The 17,491-nt window shown below is 47.2% G+C and overlaps 1 protein-coding gene across 1 annotated transcript in view; it reads left to right on the forward strand.

Moving 5' to 3' along the window:
* The first annotated feature begins 775 nt into the window (after nucleotides 1-775).
* The window catches only part of LOC119962358, a 125,372-nt gene continuing 108,656 nt past the window's right edge, over nucleotides 776-17,491 (forward strand). Inside the window, exon 1 of the mRNA XM_038790335.1 lies at nucleotides 776-1,140. Coding sequence (XP_038646263.1) covers nucleotides 848-1,140 — 293 coding nt within the window. The 5' untranslated portion in view covers nucleotides 776-847. The remainder of the gene's footprint in view (nucleotides 1,141-17,491) is intronic.

Here is a 17,491-nt window from a genome sequence, read left to right on the forward strand (position 1 = left end):
TAGCATCCAATCTGTGCAGGGATCATTACTGATCGAGCAATGTCATGCAAAGTCAACTCTCTCTAGTACTTGCATGCTGTGTGTGCAGCGAGTTCCGATCCAGCTGGCATAGAGTCCCGATCCTGCAGGCCCAAATGCATTTTTAGTCGTCTATTATGATGTACACAATTAGCTACTGTACTAGCCTGCTGACAGTAAATATTTCAGCCCGTGGAATAGAACAGCAATGCTCTTGTGCGTCACAAAAGGTCATGCATCAGGTCTAAGGCAGAGGAGAAATGTGAACTCAGTTTCCTTGGCAAACATTCCCATACCTCATTCATTATGAAGCGACCAGAGCAGTGGATGGTTTCACGAAGGATACAGCCCCATGAGAACACAAGGAGGAGTGGCCAGCCATTTACCCCCATCAGCCTCTTTCCCCATATTCAGTTAGACAAGTAGATCACGGCTGATATGCATATTCACTAACAGAAGAACTGGGAACGGCCATTCAGCCCCTCAAAGCACAGAAGCGATTGTGCAATAGATTTGCTTGGCAGATCTCATTGACAGCTGGAGAAGGTTTGTATAGACCAGCAGGAGAGACACAGATTGTTGGCCTATCCTATAACTCAGTTTTTGCTGGAATAATGACAGGTTTTGTGCTTAAGGATGGAATTTTCTGATTTTTGTTTTCCGAAGTGTTGGTAGTGGCGAGAAAACCGGAGAGAATCCCGTCAGCACCGGTGGCAGGAAACGTTGGTGTATATTCAGCCTCTTTAACAAATGATTTTTGCTTCATGTGTTTCACGCCGCGCACATGGCTGCTGGCTGGCCTCTGATTCACTCTCCTCGCCACGACTAAATGGCTGCAGTCTGTGGGGTTCACCATTTAAACACCTCCATAGCCCTTGTTCACAATCCAATCGGAGGGATGGCCGCGAGAAAGACTGCGCCGTGCTTCATCTCAGCAAGCTTCTGGATGGGGCCCAGCAGAGTGCCAGACCTCCTACCCTCGATTGGACAGATTTCCTGCCAGCACAGGTCGCCAACCCTGCCTGGGGGGCTGTGGCCACAATTGTCAGTGTCAGCTGGCTCCATAAGAGGACGGGGCCACAGTGTCGCAAGAAGACGAATGACCTTCTTCATGCAGCCAGGGTAAGTCTACCTTTTCTCATGTCCCGCAGCACCCCCCCCCCCCCCCCCCCCCCACCCCAACACACCCCTCAGACCTCCATGCAGGTCCCACTCCCACCCACCTCATGGGGCCCAACACTTGCCAAGCCGACCCCCGCTCCCCATTATACCCACTGCCCCTGACATCCTCGCTATCACTCACCCCCCCATATCACATGCCACACAACACTGCCATCTGATCTGACATGACTCCCAACTCCAATCTCCCCATCTGTCTCATTGCAGGACAAACTCGAGCACTACAAGTATGAGCGGGCATAGCTGGTCGGCGTGATGCCAGAGCTCAAGGCCCTAACCCCATTCGAGGAACTAGCCCTTGGGTTTGCTGGTAAGGAGCAGGATTACACCTGTGCAGAGGGCAAAGTGGGGGCCAAAGACACAATAAGAACCTTCAACCCATCCAACCATGGTGCAAGCCTCACGTGATCGAAGTGACCTTTCTCCTATCAGTGTTCCTGTGTCCCTCACTAATGTCATCGCCATTCCATTGCAGACCAATCAGCAGAATAGTACCGACCATCCTCGTGATCCCTGGACACCACAGAACCAAGCAGCTTTGGGGTAGGTGGAAAAACAGACCAGGACCCCTGACCTCGGAGAAGGCAGTAGCAGCTGAGAAATGTCAGTTGGCCTCTCTGAGTCCCTAGATCGCCCCGTTAAGTGACAGGCCACGTTCAGCTCTCTGTCAGGCAGGAATCAGTAATTTTGCAGAGGATAAGAGGAGCTATGCTTTGTCCTCACTGCAAGTCATCATCATTCTCCTGCAGGGTTGGGTCAGTTGCTTTGGTGCCTTGCCCATGAATGGTGTGACCACCACGATGGCCTTCCACAGGCCCCACGTAACGCTGAGATGTAAATCCCCACGGTGGGAGAGGTTTTTACCTCCTAGTCATGGTTGGGAGGAAATGAGGGCATCACTGGACCTCCAGCCCATGCGGGCCCTGGCCATCACCTGAGGCCCTTCTTCCATCTCCTCCGTGGATTGCCCCTCAGTACCCTCCATTTCCTCTGAGGAGATGTGGTGCTGCTCCGTCGCCTCCTGGTCCAGCTGCTCTCCCTGCTACAGTGCCAGGTTTGCAGAGTGCAGCAGACATCTAGGATGCAGGGCACTCTCTGGGAGCTGGAATTAGAGGACTCCCCCAACTGGTTCAGGTATTAGAACCACTTATTGAGCAGACCTGTTGCCTGCTCTACCAGGACACTTATTGACACATTAGCCTCACTGTAGTGAGTCTCAGCTGGTGTTTGTGGCCTGTACACATTCCTCCAGCCGCTGCTCTCCCTCAAACATGTTTGGCGTCTGCGGGCACCCCAGGCACCCCAGGATGGAGCTTTGATAGGCGCTCCATGGAAAGGGACACAAGTGTATCATGCACATGGCGTGGTCACATGGGAATGGAATCCCTTGCGATTCACAATGCCATCCTGTTCTGCCATCAGGAACGAAGAGCCAGGCGGGTGTAGCTGATGAGGCCTTGCACCTGGCGCAGGCCAGCATGTGGGCGAAACCCCATGGCTCTGGTGCCCTGGCTCGCCTGGTCCGGGTAGAAGTTGATGTTCAGATAGACCCTCACAAATAATGCATCTGTCACCCCCTTATGCCCTTGTGTGTGGCAGAGTAGGAGATGCCACACAGCTCACCCGTGCAGTCCTGAAATAAGCCACTGGCATAAAAACTCAGGGCGACATTACTTCCTCAGGAAAAGTGCCAACTCTCTTTTCATGTGGTGCCAAATCTCAGTACCTGGTACAGGTGTTCCAGTGCCCCCTAGGACAGATGCAGCCCTCCCCAGCACTGGACATCTGACACCTGGAGGTAGGCAGTTCACCGGCGGTAGACCCGTGGCCAATAGTACCTCCTCTGAGGCTCTGCCATCTCTGGCCTTCCTCCTGGTAGCTCAGCGGGCCCAGCCTCCTCCTCTTACACAGCTATTAGAACTACCAGCTCGACTGGCTCCATGATCCTCTCGAATCAATAATGAAAGGAAGAGAGCATAAAAATGAGCCATGAGGAGTTCTGACAATGCCCTGACCCTCAGCCCTCTCAAAATCTGGGACATCCACCCGTGCACATCCCCCTAAGTGAGCACCTTTCCAATTGAACCACACTCCCTCCCTCTTACACACTGGCCAACCTCCCAAAGTTGACCCTCTCTATTACCCCTGACAAAAGCACCCTGACATTTCAGAGCCTCAGTGGGAGGGAGGGTCAGGAAGCTGATCCGGCAGCTGGCTTTCTCATGTGACAGGTGAGGCACACGTGATTCATGGTGACACACAATTTGCAGTCCCCTTCATCCTTAAATAACACCCCCATTCCACCGGGTCTCCTTGACTGCTGATTAAACGAGCCTCCCACCTTGAATAGTCAGCCACCTTGACTATATTCCCTGATGGCTGAGCCTCCATAACATTGGCCTTTCCCTTCCAGACAACTCATCCCCTGAGGATGCACTTGTTGCCTGACGGTTAGGGGTTCATTATAACTGGACTTATTCTCCCCTCACCCCTCGTGTGAGGGTCTTCTAACCTCAAGTAGATGCTCAACATCTCTTGTCCACTCTGCCCATACAGCCTGGAATTTCACGGGACCTCAAATAGGTGTTGCCCCAAGCTGACCCAGGAGTTGCACCTGCTCCTATCCTCCTCCAGCTGCCACTGTAGAAGGGAAATTCCTCAGTGGAGAAATGGTCACAGGTCCAGTAAGGTGGGTCCAGGACAGTGATACAAGAGGGTCCATGGGCCCTGCAGCAGGCTGCTAATGAAGACCAGCTCAGCGTGAAGATGGAGGGCAGGAACCAGCCTCTCCCGGCAGAGTAGCAAATAGGGCATTAACGGCAGTGCAGCACTGTGGCAGGGAGGCTTTGCTGCACTCACCTCAAAGTCTCTTGCGAACCCAGAGCTGTCTGGTGCACACTACTCTTTTTCAATCGGGTTTGACGCAGACGTAATTTCACATTGGCGTGACGCAGGATTGGAAGGCTTGACGGGTTACTGGCAGGCTGCTGTTTTAATGAGCATTCATGAGGTGCAAATGGCGTTCATATTACCTGCCAGTGGCAAGACCGACCCGCAGGTGAGGCACCATTGGCAGAACTGCAGCATTATTTTACACTGGCCGGTTTCTGACTTTTCTGTTCCCGCTCGATTCTTCACTCCCACCTTCCACAAAACCCGATATTCCAGTGCTGTGTTTGAGGAATGTTGTACTGTGTGAAAATTGGCTGTCACATTTCCCACGTTACAACACATCCTGTGGTTGTGAAAGGCATTATATAAATGCAAATCTTTCTTCTATTGATTTTATATATGGTTCAGAAATTAATGTCGTTGATGCTAGTCAATGAATGCTTCGTAAATTTATATGATATTTCTTTGCCTGCTAGTTTAACCAGTCGTATCCCATTTCACATAAATGGCCGATACCTGTACTGAAATAGTGAATGGAGGAATACGTGGCCATCTGCTAATATTGGCAACAGTCCGCTCAAGGCTGATTCTCATTCCTCATCGGACATTTTTTTCAATTTGTTCTCAGAATATAGGAGCCACTGGTAAGATCAACATTTATTGCCTATCCCTACTTGCTCTTAGGCTGCAATTTGACAGTTCTCAGTGAACTGCTCAGCCACTTCACAGAGCAGATAATAGTCAACCACATTTGGTGTGGGACTGGATTTACATATAGCCAAGATTTGGTAAATGCAGTGGGTTCTCTTCCCTAAGGGATACTGGAGAACCAGTTGGGTTTTTATGATAACCCAACAGCCTCATGGCCACTTTTATTGATGTCAGGCAGGTACATTTGTTAACAAAGCCTACCAGATTTTATCATCCATTTTAAGAATGTTTTTATACAAATGTCTAATACTCTTTATCTGATTTTCCCCATGTGTGTTACCCAGGTGGTTATTCAGGGAAAAACAAAAAATCTGCCATTATAATTTTAATATTTGTCATGTTGCCAAACTACCATATTTGCTTGTCTTAATTTTGGATGGATATTTTCATTGAAATATTCTCACCTGTTTAGTGTTTACAGCTATATTTTACATATTTATTTAGTGACATCTGATTTTAATGATTTTCTTTGCTGATAAGTTGCTTGTGTGACATGCCAGAAGCCTAACAGCATCCTAAAGAGTGCTTAACCAAATTATTCGAAATAGGTACAACTAGAGTATCCATTTAAACTTTCTGTGTGCGGACAAACTTAAGTACCCCTGGTACTGATATGATAGTCTGAATGTAGTGTAATTTTTTTTTTAAATATTTCAAATACTGTGTAATAGTACTTGAAAAACATACCAATTTCCACTGTAGACCACTGCTTGTTAGCCTCCGACCATCCTACCAGTCTTTGGCACAGAGAACAGAGAGTTATTTGGAGCCAATGGGGAGTACTCTATACTAATCTCAGTAATGGTTCATTAGGTACCACAATGAGTCAATTTAACCAATAAATTATTCATCATACCCTGGAGGCCAGGCTCAAGTATTAAATTACTGGATCTATCAAAGAGACATTAGTTGATTCTAATTTCTATGGTCAGGCATTTCATCTTACAACCATCTCGGCCGCAGTCCCCGCTTACCTTCTTCTCCTGTCAAAGAGAATAGTCACAAGTTTGTCCTCAGTCAACTGACTAGGTATCCTACAGTTAACAAGGAAAGCATGTTGAGCAGCACAGCACGCCGCTAAATGAGCCATCATGTTATAACCTTACCACATCTTTCAGACAAACCTTGCCTCACTCCACTGTGGTTGCACCAGTTGGAGGTAAATCATATAAGCAGCAGATGTTGCCTTTTCTGCGACTCAGCCCACTGAGATGGAATATACTGGTCAGAAGCATGACTCTTCACTTACCCTCAGGGCAATAGCTTCCAGCCTTTGTCAGCCATCACATTTCTACTGAGAGAACTCTGACACTTGTAAACATCTGCTTCCACATGTTGGAAGAACAGACATAGGAAAGTTTGAAACATCCAAGCCCAATGCAGACTGCTCAATGGGCCTGTTATCTAAGTGCATTCTAAGTGTCACGACAATCAGTTATCATCGAGGTGATTGTCAGTATCAGTAAGACTCCTTGTTCGTTTTCCATCTTATTACAATCTCTGTTCTTGAGGATATAAACTACAATTCCATTCTGGAATGGCAAGGGTATTTGTGTCTGTGTTTCAATTAAAAATCTAAATTAGTCAATAGAACACATATGGAGAAATATAGAATGTGACTGTGTTCCATTTACATTATCGGGTAGAAATAAATGCAATAAATTTATCAAATTTGTATGTATATTTTGAGGTACTATATTCCATCTTTACATTATGCACCTTCGCACGTTATATATAATATACATATGTGTGTATGTGGGAGTCACGGTCGCACAGTAGTTAGCAATGTTGCTTCACAGCGTCAGGATCCCAGGTTCGATTCCCACTTGGGTCACTTGTGTATGCGCAGTCTGCACATTCTCCCAGTGTCTGTGTGGGTTTCCTCTGGGTGCTCCGGTTTCCTCCCACAACTCTAGAAAGACATGCTGTTAGGTAATTTGGACATTCTGAATTCTCCCTCCGTGTACTCAAACAGGCGCCAGAATGTAGCGATTAGGGGATTTTCAGAATAACTTCATTGCAGCGTTAATGTAAGCCTACTTGTGACAATAAAGATTATTATTATTATATATCTATAGTGTGATGGATCTAGGAAATTTTTTATATATATTGTATTATGGCAGCACATGGTTAGCGCTGTTGCTTCACAGCATCAGGGACCTGGGTTCGATTCCCGGCTTGGGTCATGTCCGTGCGGAGATGCACGTTCTCCCCGTGTCTGCGTGGGTTTCCTTCAGGTGCTCTGGTTTCTTCCCATAAGTTCAGAAAAACGTGCTTGTTAGGTGAATTGGACGTTCTGAATTCTCTCTCAGTGCATCTGAGCAGGCGCTGTCATGTGGTGACTAGGAGATTCTCACAGTAACTTGATTGCAGTGTTAATGTGCGCCTACTTGTGACACTAATAAAGATTATTATAATTAGATTATCATTATGTATCCGTTGCAGCAATGTTATTAAAAGAACTTAGGTTAAGGTATCCAGATTATGGCGTAATTCTCCGGCTGTTGGAGATTAAGGGTTGAACAGCTAGGCAAGCTGTGATGTTACTCATGCCAGGGGCTGGTTTTTAGGTTTGTTTTACAGCCCTGCCCTGTGTCTGGTTTTAGCTTCATCTTCAGAGTTCTAATCTCAGTTCTGAGGAAAGGAGTTGTGTTTCTTAGACTGACTTCTAAAAGCTTCTCTCCCAAGGACTTTGTGAATAAATCTGTAAGCCGCTACGTGTTAGCTTTATTAATAAGTGGGACTTGACCTGTATGTGGATTTGGCTCAATTGAAATTTCAGAAGTAGATGGGAAAGTAAGCTCAAAGACCTTTCTTTATATTTTTTAAGAACTGTTTAACTGTCAATTGAAAATCTAACTTTTTCCTTGGATATTTATTACTTAATCCTGTGTTGATAATAAAGTTTGCTTTAATACAGAAATATCTCTATTTGCCAGCGGAATCACTCCTGCGAGCAAAATATCTTTCATCACAGTTTACATATTGAAAAATTGTTGGGGTCTTGTCCGGTTTCCTAATATAAATTAGGGATCTGGAGCGGATTTCTCCGACCCCCGGCAGGGTCGGGGAATCGCCCGGGGCCTTCGTAAATCCCGCCCCCGCCGTGTCCGGAATTCTCCGCCACCCGGGAATCGGCGGGGGAGGGAATCGCGCCCTGCCGGTCGGCGGGCCCCCCGCAGTGATTCTCCGGCCCATGATGGGCCAAAGTTCCACCGCTGTCAGGCCTCTCCCGCCGATGTGGTTTGAACCACCTCTGTGCCGGCGGGAGCAGGCGGCGCGAGTGGCCCCGGGGTCCTGGAGGGGGGGCGCGGGGCGATTGGACCCCGGGGGGGTGCCCCCACGGTGGCCTGGCCCGCGATCGGGGCCCATCATTCAGTGGGCGGGCCTGTGCTGTGGGGGCATCTTTTTTCTTCTGCCGTCGCCATGGCCTCCACCATGGAGGAGGTGGAAGAGACCCCCTCCACCGCGCATGCGCCAGTGGTGACATCAGCGGCTGCTGATGCTCCGGCGCATGCGTGGACTCACACCGACCGGCGAAGGCCTTTCGGTCAGCCCCCACGCCGGTTGGCGGAGCGCCAAAGGCCGTTGGTGCCAGTCGGCGGAGCGGGAGCCACACCGGCGCGGGCCTATCCCCTAAAGGTGCGGAGAATTCCGCACCTTTGGGGAGGCCCGACGCAGGAGTGGTTCTCGCCACTCCACTACGCCGGGACCCCCCGCCCTGCCAGGTAGGGGAGAATCCTGGCCCTGGTCTGGTACCGTATGTGCATGTTTTTTTGTGGATCCGCTTACAAGAATATTTGCAGTGGCGCACAAATACTTTTCAAAACAAAAATACACATTCAATTCAAATAACGTGAACCAACCTTGTGAATCAAGCAGGTGAAATCAGTTCAGTTGGCAATGGTCTAACTGACTGGTTAATGTAACTGAAGGTCATGTACAAATCTAACAATTGCTTTCAACAGTTGATTTTATATTTTATCAAAACACAAAATTTCTAACTCTGCAGTTATCGAGCCGACGTTCGCTTCACAATTATGTCCAAGCTCCTTACACTTTGCAGTTGGAGCACAATGTGATAAGAGTTCCTTATGGAACCGAGCAGCAATTGCAGAAGGAAGGTTGGTGCCAGAGGCTGTCTAACAGGGGAAAGTTAAATGTCTAACTGCCTAATTATTGATTACAAGGCCGACCTCTGGACGCAGTAATTGTCCAAATAATGAAAGCGAAGTGAAAAACTGCAGCGGTAAGCAAGAGATCACCGTGTAACTACCCGAGTCAAGCTGTCAAGAATAGATTCTGAATTTTAAAAGGATCGTTTGAAGAGAATGGAAGGAAATGAGGTGAACGTATCTGTGCTTCTTTTCACTACTGCAGGTGGCATAGTTTTTTTTAGTGAATAAACAATTGAGGCAATCTTGAAAGAACAATTGGACATTAAAATATTTGTATCAGGGAACACTTTCCTCAGGCCTGAGCTTCTATTTCTATTCCATGCTTTTTGAGAGATTTCAAAGATAATTTCCCATTAGAGGAAATAGAAAATTGGAGAGAAAATTGCCTCAGCCTCCTCAACATGCCTGATGATAGCCAGCATGTCTGGGATGTTTTGGGGAGGGGAGGGTGGGGTGGGGTGGTGATTGTGGTGAGTTGTTGGCATTTAGGATTTGAGTTTACCGAGTAAATTATATCAGTTCTCATGAGATGGGATATTCTCCTCCATTTTCATCTGGTACTAGCATCAAGTAATCCTTGCAAGAACCTAGAAGGAACATGCATAGCATAGTCTTCTCCAAACAACACAATGAATGTGCCTTAGCCATTGCTTTAGATTAGTATCCCAATTTTGATTCAAATGGCATTTCCATTTATCCATCAAGTCAGTCAACTAATTCAAGAACAATGGCCCAGATTTCGCGATCAGTGACAACGTGATGATACTCACTGTTCTCCTCAAACAAATTGGGGCAGCACGGTAGCATTGTGGATAGCACAATTGCTTCACAGCTCCAGGGTCCCAGGTTCGATTCCGGCTTGGGTCACTGTCTGTGCGGAGTCTGCACATCCTCCCCGTGTGTGCGTGGGTTTCCTCCGGGTCCTCCGGTTTCCTCCCACAGTCCAAAGATGTGTAGGTTAGGTGGATTGGCCATGATAAATTGCCCTTAGTGACCAAAATTACCCTTAGTGTTGGGTGGGGTTACTGGGTTATGGGGATAGGGTGGAGGTGTTAACCTTGGGTAGGGTGCTCTTTCCAGGAGCTGGTGCAGACTCGATGGGCCGAATGGCCTCCTTCTGCACTGTAAATTCTATGTAAATTCTGTGTCTATGTAAATGTACCCACAAATATTTAGCAATTATGGTGGTTTCACCTTTCCCAATAATAATTTAAATCTTGTGCCAGCTACAGGGATCTCCATTTTCCAGTAACAGTGACCTCACCAAGAAGTTTAAATAGTCAATCATACTGAAGTAGTCTCATGGACAGCAAATCAGGAAGTAATATGTCGGTATTTATTATCATTCACTTTTGACAATTTTACAGAAGACAAAATACAGATTGCGATGTACACATAGGGCTAATGTGGAAGCTGAAATATCAGAAACAAATTTCATATAAACAAATAACTTTCATTATTTTAAAAAGTTATTGAAATTGTAGCCGGATTGGAGGAATTTGATATTCGCCAAATACATTATTCTGAACCGGAGAGGTTGTTCAGCAATAATATGATTTAGTAAGCTATTAAAAACTCAGTTACACCTCGTACCAAAAGGTGTAAATTTTTAAAAGATTTTCACAGCCTGACTAATGGCATAAAAAGCACAGGTTCATATCACATCAATGCTTTCCAGTTGAGTTCCATCTCTGGAGGTTTCAACAGCACACCCTGGAGAGGAGCAGGAATGACTGACAGAAATTTCTAGAGTTCTGTGTTTAACTGCATTTGTTGCCGTCAACTTCATAAGAGTGATGATGGCAAACGCTAGCAGTTTTACCATCCTTACAATTAGCAACTCCGGATTAGTGTGTGTACTATCAGAATGGATTATCTGTGTCTAAAGTAAGCCATACATTGTTGTGACCTTTCAAACTAGGTGTACACTATAGATTTAATTCCGTCAAGTAAAAGTAAAGATTCCTCATAGGTACAGAGCACAAAAACAAGGATGCTGTAACAGACCTTTACTGGTTTGGCCTCAAGTGGAGTATTGTGTCCAATTCTGGGCATCTTACTTGAAGAAGGTAGCAGGGTAGCATGGTGGTTAGCATAAATGCTTCACAGCTCCAGGGTCCCAGGTTCGATTCCCGGCTGGGTCACTGTCTGTGTGGAGTCTGCACGTCCTCCCCCTGTGTGCGTGGGTTTCCTCCGGGTGCTCCGGTTTCCTCCCACAGTCCAAAGATGTGCGGGTTAGGTGGATTGGCCATGCTAAATTGCCCGTAGTGTCCTAATTAAAGTAAGGTTAAGGGGGGGGGGGTTGTTGGGTTACGGGTATAGGGTGGATACGTGGGTTTGAGTAGGGTGATCATGGCTCGGCACAACATTGAAGGCCGAAGGGCCTGTTCTGTGCTGTACTGTTCTATGTTCTATGTTCTAAGGAAGGCTTCAGACAGGATTCAGAAAATAGATTTGTGAAAATAGTTCCAAGGATGAAGGGATTCAGTTATGTGGATTAATTGGAGAAGGAGGTGGTTCTCCTTCGAGAAGTGAAGACTGAGAGATTTGATAGAGCTGTTCAAAATCACATGGGATCTCGACAGAGTAAATGCAAAGAAATTGTTTCCTGGTCATTGATCATGGCCTTCATGCTTGTAGTGCCTATATATGAGAGGACACTGATGTCAGTGCTTCAGTCCCCCCACTTATCCTTCCACAGGCAGCATTAATGTCATGACTCCAGTGCTTCCTATACATTGTCCATGTTTCAGCACCATATAGTAAGGAAGGGATTACAACCATATGGTCGACCATGAGCTTGATCTTGGTTTTGATGTCGCAATCTTCAAACACTCACTTCTTTGGGTGTCCAAAGGCGGCATTGGTAGATTTCAGGCCATGCTGAATTTGTTGGTCAGTATCAACCTTCTGTGAAAGATAACTTCCAATGTACTGGAAATTTTCCACATTTTACATTTACATCATGAAAATCCTAATCAATGGGGCTGGGACACGTGCATTTGAAGCTTTCTGTTAGAGAACTTTGCTTCTCTGAATGTTTCAAGTTACATCTTCTTGACTGCCTCAATAAATACATCAACAAATCTCTGGAGATCCGCACTTGCTGCAGCATCATCAACGTATTGGATCTTTAGTGGCTGGAATCAGGGTGATCTTAACTTTTGACTGGAGTCATCTGAGATTAAATAGTTTGCCGTCCATTTAGTAAATAATCTGAACTCCAGCAGAGAGCTTGTCTCTCGTCAGATGAAGTGTGGCAGCAAGGAAGATGGAGAAAGGAATTGGTGTGATGACACAAACTTTATTTATTCCTATCTTAACCTCAAAGGGGACTATAATGGATCCATTGTTAAGGATCACCGCTCGTACGTCATCATGAAACAAATCTTTTGTGGCAGATCCACCATTCTTCAGCAGAATATTTCAGAGTGCTTCACAATGTGCAAGAGTTGAAGGCCTTTGTCAGGGCAAAGAATGCTGTGTAAAGAAGATGACGTTCACATTTCTCTTGTAGTTGGTGAGTTCTAAAAATCATGGGCCAGATTCTCTGATTCCGAGGTTAAGTGCGGAGGATCTGAAAAAAAATGAAAATCGCTTATTGTCACGAGTAGGCTTCAATTAAGTTACTGTGAAAAGCCCCTAGTCGCCACATTCCGGCGGCGCCCCCTCACCGGTAGCAGTCACGCCACGTAACACTCCCGGCCTTCACGGAGAATGGCCAGGTCTGTGGCCGCACATGCGCACGGCAACGACCTGCAGCGGTCGCGCTGTAAAACACTGCGCCGGTCGTGTGCGGACCCGACCTGCCAGATAGTGCCCCCCCTGCCAACCCCTGGCTGTTCCCCCAGCCCTTGCAGAAGCCCCCCCCCCCCCACCCCCCCCCTCCCCCCGGCCAGCAGCACGGCTCCCAGCTGACTGTGGCAGCGCTGGACACAGTCCGCGGCCGCCACACCGAGTTTCTGACTGCTCAGACCACGTCAATTGCGTGGTCGGTAATTTGGCCCTTCGGGGGTGGAGCACCAGGGGAGGGCCTTTGGATGACGCGCCAATGCCGTTCCAACACGTGCGGCGCAAAACGCGATGATGCCATTTCAGAGGGGGCGAAGACTCGAAAACGGGTGTCAAACCGGCGCCGCCCCGATTTGGCCAACTGAAGGGATTTTCCACCCGATCGCCGATTACGATATCGGCGTCGGGCAATGGAGAATCCCACCCATGGTGTCCTTGAGATCATTCGGGATTTCCTCTTAATTCCAAATCTGTAGTATAAGGGCATGGATGTGTAGTGTTAATTCCTTTCCTTTTTCAAAAATTCATTTACAGGATGTGGGTGTCACTGACTAGACCACCATTATTACCCATCCCTAACTACACTTGAGAAAGTAGTGGGGAGCTGCCTTCTTGAACCTCTGTAGTCCATGAGGTATAGATACAAACACAGCACTGTTGGGGAAGGAGTTTCAAGACCTTGACCCAGTAACAGTGAAGAAACAGCAGAATATTTCCAAGTCAGGACGGTGAGTGGCTTGCAGAGGAACTTCCAGGGGTCATGTCCAAGTGTCTGCTGCTCTTGTCCTTCTAGATGGTCATGGGGTTCCAAGGATTTGCCTAAGGAACTTTAGTGATTTCTTGCAGTGGTTTTAGAATCATAGAATATCTACAGTGCCCATGGAGTCTGCACTGATCCTCTGAAAAAGCATTCTATCTAGGCCCACACCCCCACCCTAAGCCCGTAAGCCCACACATTCAGCATGGCCAGTCCACGGGCGGGATTTCTGTTAGCTGATGCCGAAATTGGGAAATGCGATTGGGCGGAGAATAGGTTCCGATGCCAAAATCGTGGAGGGTGCTGATTTGACACCAAATCGCAATTCACCGTCACCTTGACAGTGGCGTCAATGAGGTCCGGGATGCACGTACAGTAAACACAATTTGTGTATCATTAGAGGGCCCGACCCGCTATTCTCCTAATCATCCGCGACTCTCCGCCTCTGATGGGTCGAGTTTCCGACGGCATGGTTTACTTGTGCTTTTTAAAATCGTGAAACCGGCATTGTGGGATGCTGAGGGAGAAAGAAGGGCTATAGAAAGTGTCCAACATCGCCATCATTTGCTGACAATTATGCCGCTGGCCAGCGGGGCTTCTGCCAGGATCGGTTGGAGAGTAGCGGGGGATGTTCAGGAGATGGGGTGGACAGGGAAGGAACACCATTGCGGAACTGGAAAGGCAGCCAATCTGCTGCGCACACCGCTGACAGCCACTATGAACTTAGGGCCGCACGTCATATAGGTGCCCCCCACGGCCACCCCATAGATGTCATCTGGCCCCAACTGACCCATCAGCTGTATGGGCATGCTCCAGCACAACCAGTTTCATCTTGTTGGATGGGATGAGCATGGGTGGGGATTGTAATGTGTATGTGCGACTCCAGCTTGTCAGCCTCCCGAGTGACAATCATGGACCCGGTGATTCCTGTGCCATTTTTCATTGTGTTCCACGTGGTGCCAGTGCTAGCCTCTCCACAGTCGCTGAATCAGTCCAGGTTCAACGTCAATTTTGCTGTCATAAAAGTCCATGAATCCTGCCCCGGCGCCAACACTTAGTCTTAAGAACGGAGAATCCAGCCCCACATCTTTGGAATTTAGGAGGAACCCGGAACACCTGGAGGAAACACACGCAGACACGGAGAATGTGCAAATTCCACAGAGAGCCTCAGGCCAGAATTGAACCCGGGCCCATGGTGCTGTGAGGCAGCAATGCTAACCACTGTGCCACAGTGCATTTTATAGATTGTACTCACAGCTGCCACTGTTCATTGGTGGTGGAAGAATTAAATGTTTATCAAAAATGTATATATTGTATATATTGTGTTGCCCTATTATGTATTCTCATGTATTTTCTTGAATTCTGTTTAATTCCCTTTTCTTCCCATGTACTGAATGATCTGTTGAGCTGCTTGCAGAAAAATACTTTTCACTGTACCTCGGTACACGTGGCAATAAACAAATCCAATCCAATCCAATCCAATCCAAAAGGGGTAGCAATAAAGCAGCAACTTTGTCCTAGATTGTGTTGAGCTTCTTGAGTGTTGCTGGAGCTGCACTCATCCAGGCAAGTGGAGAGTATTCCATTACACTTGCTGGTAGTGGACAAGGTTACTAGCCTTTGACCTGCTCTGGTCGCCACATTATTTATACGGCCGGTCCAGTTCAGTTTTTTGGTCAATGGTAACCCCCAAGTAGTTGATCGTGGATGATTCAGAGATGGCAATGTCATTGAATGCCAAGGGGTGATGGTTCGATCCTCTCTTGTTGGAGACGTTGCTTGGCACTTGTGTGGCATGAATGTTATTTGCTAGTTGTCAGCCCAAGCCTGGATATTGTTCAAGTCTTGCTGCACATGAACTGCTTCAGTCTCTGGGGAGTCGCAAATGGTGAACATTTTGCAGTCATCAGCGAACATCCCCACTTCTGATCTTATGATAGAAGGAAAGTCATTAATGAAGCAACTGGAGATGGCTGCGCCTCGGACACTACCCTGAGGAACTCCAACAGTGATGATTGACCGCCAACCACCACAACCATCTTCCTTTGTGCCAGGTATGACTCCAACCAATGGCAGGTTTTCCCACTGATTCTCATTGACTCCAGTTTTTCTAGGGATACCATATGAGGTCAAATGCTGCCTTGATGTCAAGGGCAGTCACTCTCACCTCAACTTTGGCGTTCAGCTCATTTGTCTAAATTTGAACCAGGGCTGTAATGAGGTCAGGAGCTGAGTGAACTGAGCATCTATGAGCAGGTTATTGCTGAGTAAGTGCCACTTGATACCATTGTTGATGACCCCATCAATCTCTTTCCTGATGATCGAGAGTAGACTGATGGGGTGGTAATTGTCCGGGTTGGATTTGTCCTGTTTCTTGTGTACATCACTTACCTGGGTGGATGCCAGTGTTGTAGCTGTACTGGAACAGCTTGGCTAGGGGCACAACAAGTTCTGGAGCACAAGCTTTCTGTACTTTGCCAAAACATTATCAGGGTCCATAGTCTTTGCAGTATTCAGTGCCTTTTGTCACATGGACTGAGTTAAATTGGTTTAAGACTGACATCTATGAGCCTGAGGGCCTCCGAAGGAGGCCGAGATGGTCCATCCATACGGCACTTCTGGCTGAAGATTGTTAGAAATGCCAGCCTTGCCTTTTGCACAGATGTGATGGGTTCCTTCGTCATTGATGATGGGGATGTTTGTGCAACCTTCTCCTCCAGTGAGTTGTTTAATTGTACAGCACCATTCACTGTTGGATGAGACAGGACTGCAGAGCTTAGATCTCATCCATTGGTTGTGGGATTGCTTAGCTTTGACTATCACTTGCTGCTATGCTGCTTGGCACATAAATAGTCCTGCGTTGTAGTTGAACCAGATTGGTATCTGATTTTTAGTTATTCCTGGTGTTGCTCCTGGCATGCCCTCCTGCACTCCTCATTAAACCAGTGTTGAACCACTGGTTTGGTGGTAATGGTAGAGTGAGGGATACGCCAGGTCATGATTTTACAGATTGTAGTTAGTGCAATTCTGATGCTGCTAATGGCCCACAGTGCCTCACGGATGCCTAGTTTTATGTTGCTAGATCTGTTGAAAGTCTATCCCATGTAGCATGGGGGTAGTGCTACACAATATGATGGAAGGTATCCTCAATGGGAAGACTGGACTTTGTCTCCACAAGGACTGTGCGGTGGTCACTCCTCCTGATCATGTCATGGACAGACGTATCTGCAGCAAACAGGTTGGTGAGATTGAGGTAAAGTGTGTTGTTCCTTCTTGCTGGCTCGCTCAACATCTGCCGCAGTCCCAGTCCAGCAGTTATGTCCTTTAGGACTCGGCCAGCTCGTTCTCTGGTGGTACTACCGAGCCACTCTTACTGATGGATATTGAAGTCCCCCAGAGAACACTCTGTACCCTTACCACCCTCAGTGCTTCTTCCAAGTGGAGTACAAATGGAGAAGTACTGATTCATTAGCTGAGGGAGGATGATACGTGGTAATCAGCAGGTTTCCTTGACCATGTTTGACCTGGTGCCATGAGACTTCATAGGGTCCAGAGTCATGCTGAGGACTCCCAGGGCAACTCCTCTGACTTTATACTACTATACCGCCACCTCTGGTGGGTCTGCCTTCTTGTTGGGACAGCATGAAGGGGGTGTCCAGCAATGAGATGTCTTAAAACTGAATAGCCAGGATGCCACTAGAGTAGTCCTACATAAGTTAGTTTATTAAGGATTGACATTAATTATCAAAAGTGTACTGGGTCAGCATTATTAACCATCAAACCAGTATTTTGGGACATAGCAGTGATAATCATGTAAGCTCTAGCTGCAGGTAGTGGCCACAATGCATGATGGGCTTTTGGCGAGCAAACTTGCCCATGTTTTTGAGACAGAGGAAATGTGTGGTCAGCAGATGACTAGTAAATACGTTTTTTATCAGTGGCCTCTAATATCCTCTGGAACAAT

Source organism: Scyliorhinus canicula, chromosome 2, assembly GCF_902713615.1.
Source record: "Scyliorhinus canicula chromosome 2, sScyCan1.1, whole genome shotgun sequence".
Lineage (NCBI taxonomy): Eukaryota > Metazoa > Chordata > Chondrichthyes > Carcharhiniformes > Scyliorhinidae > Scyliorhinus > Scyliorhinus canicula.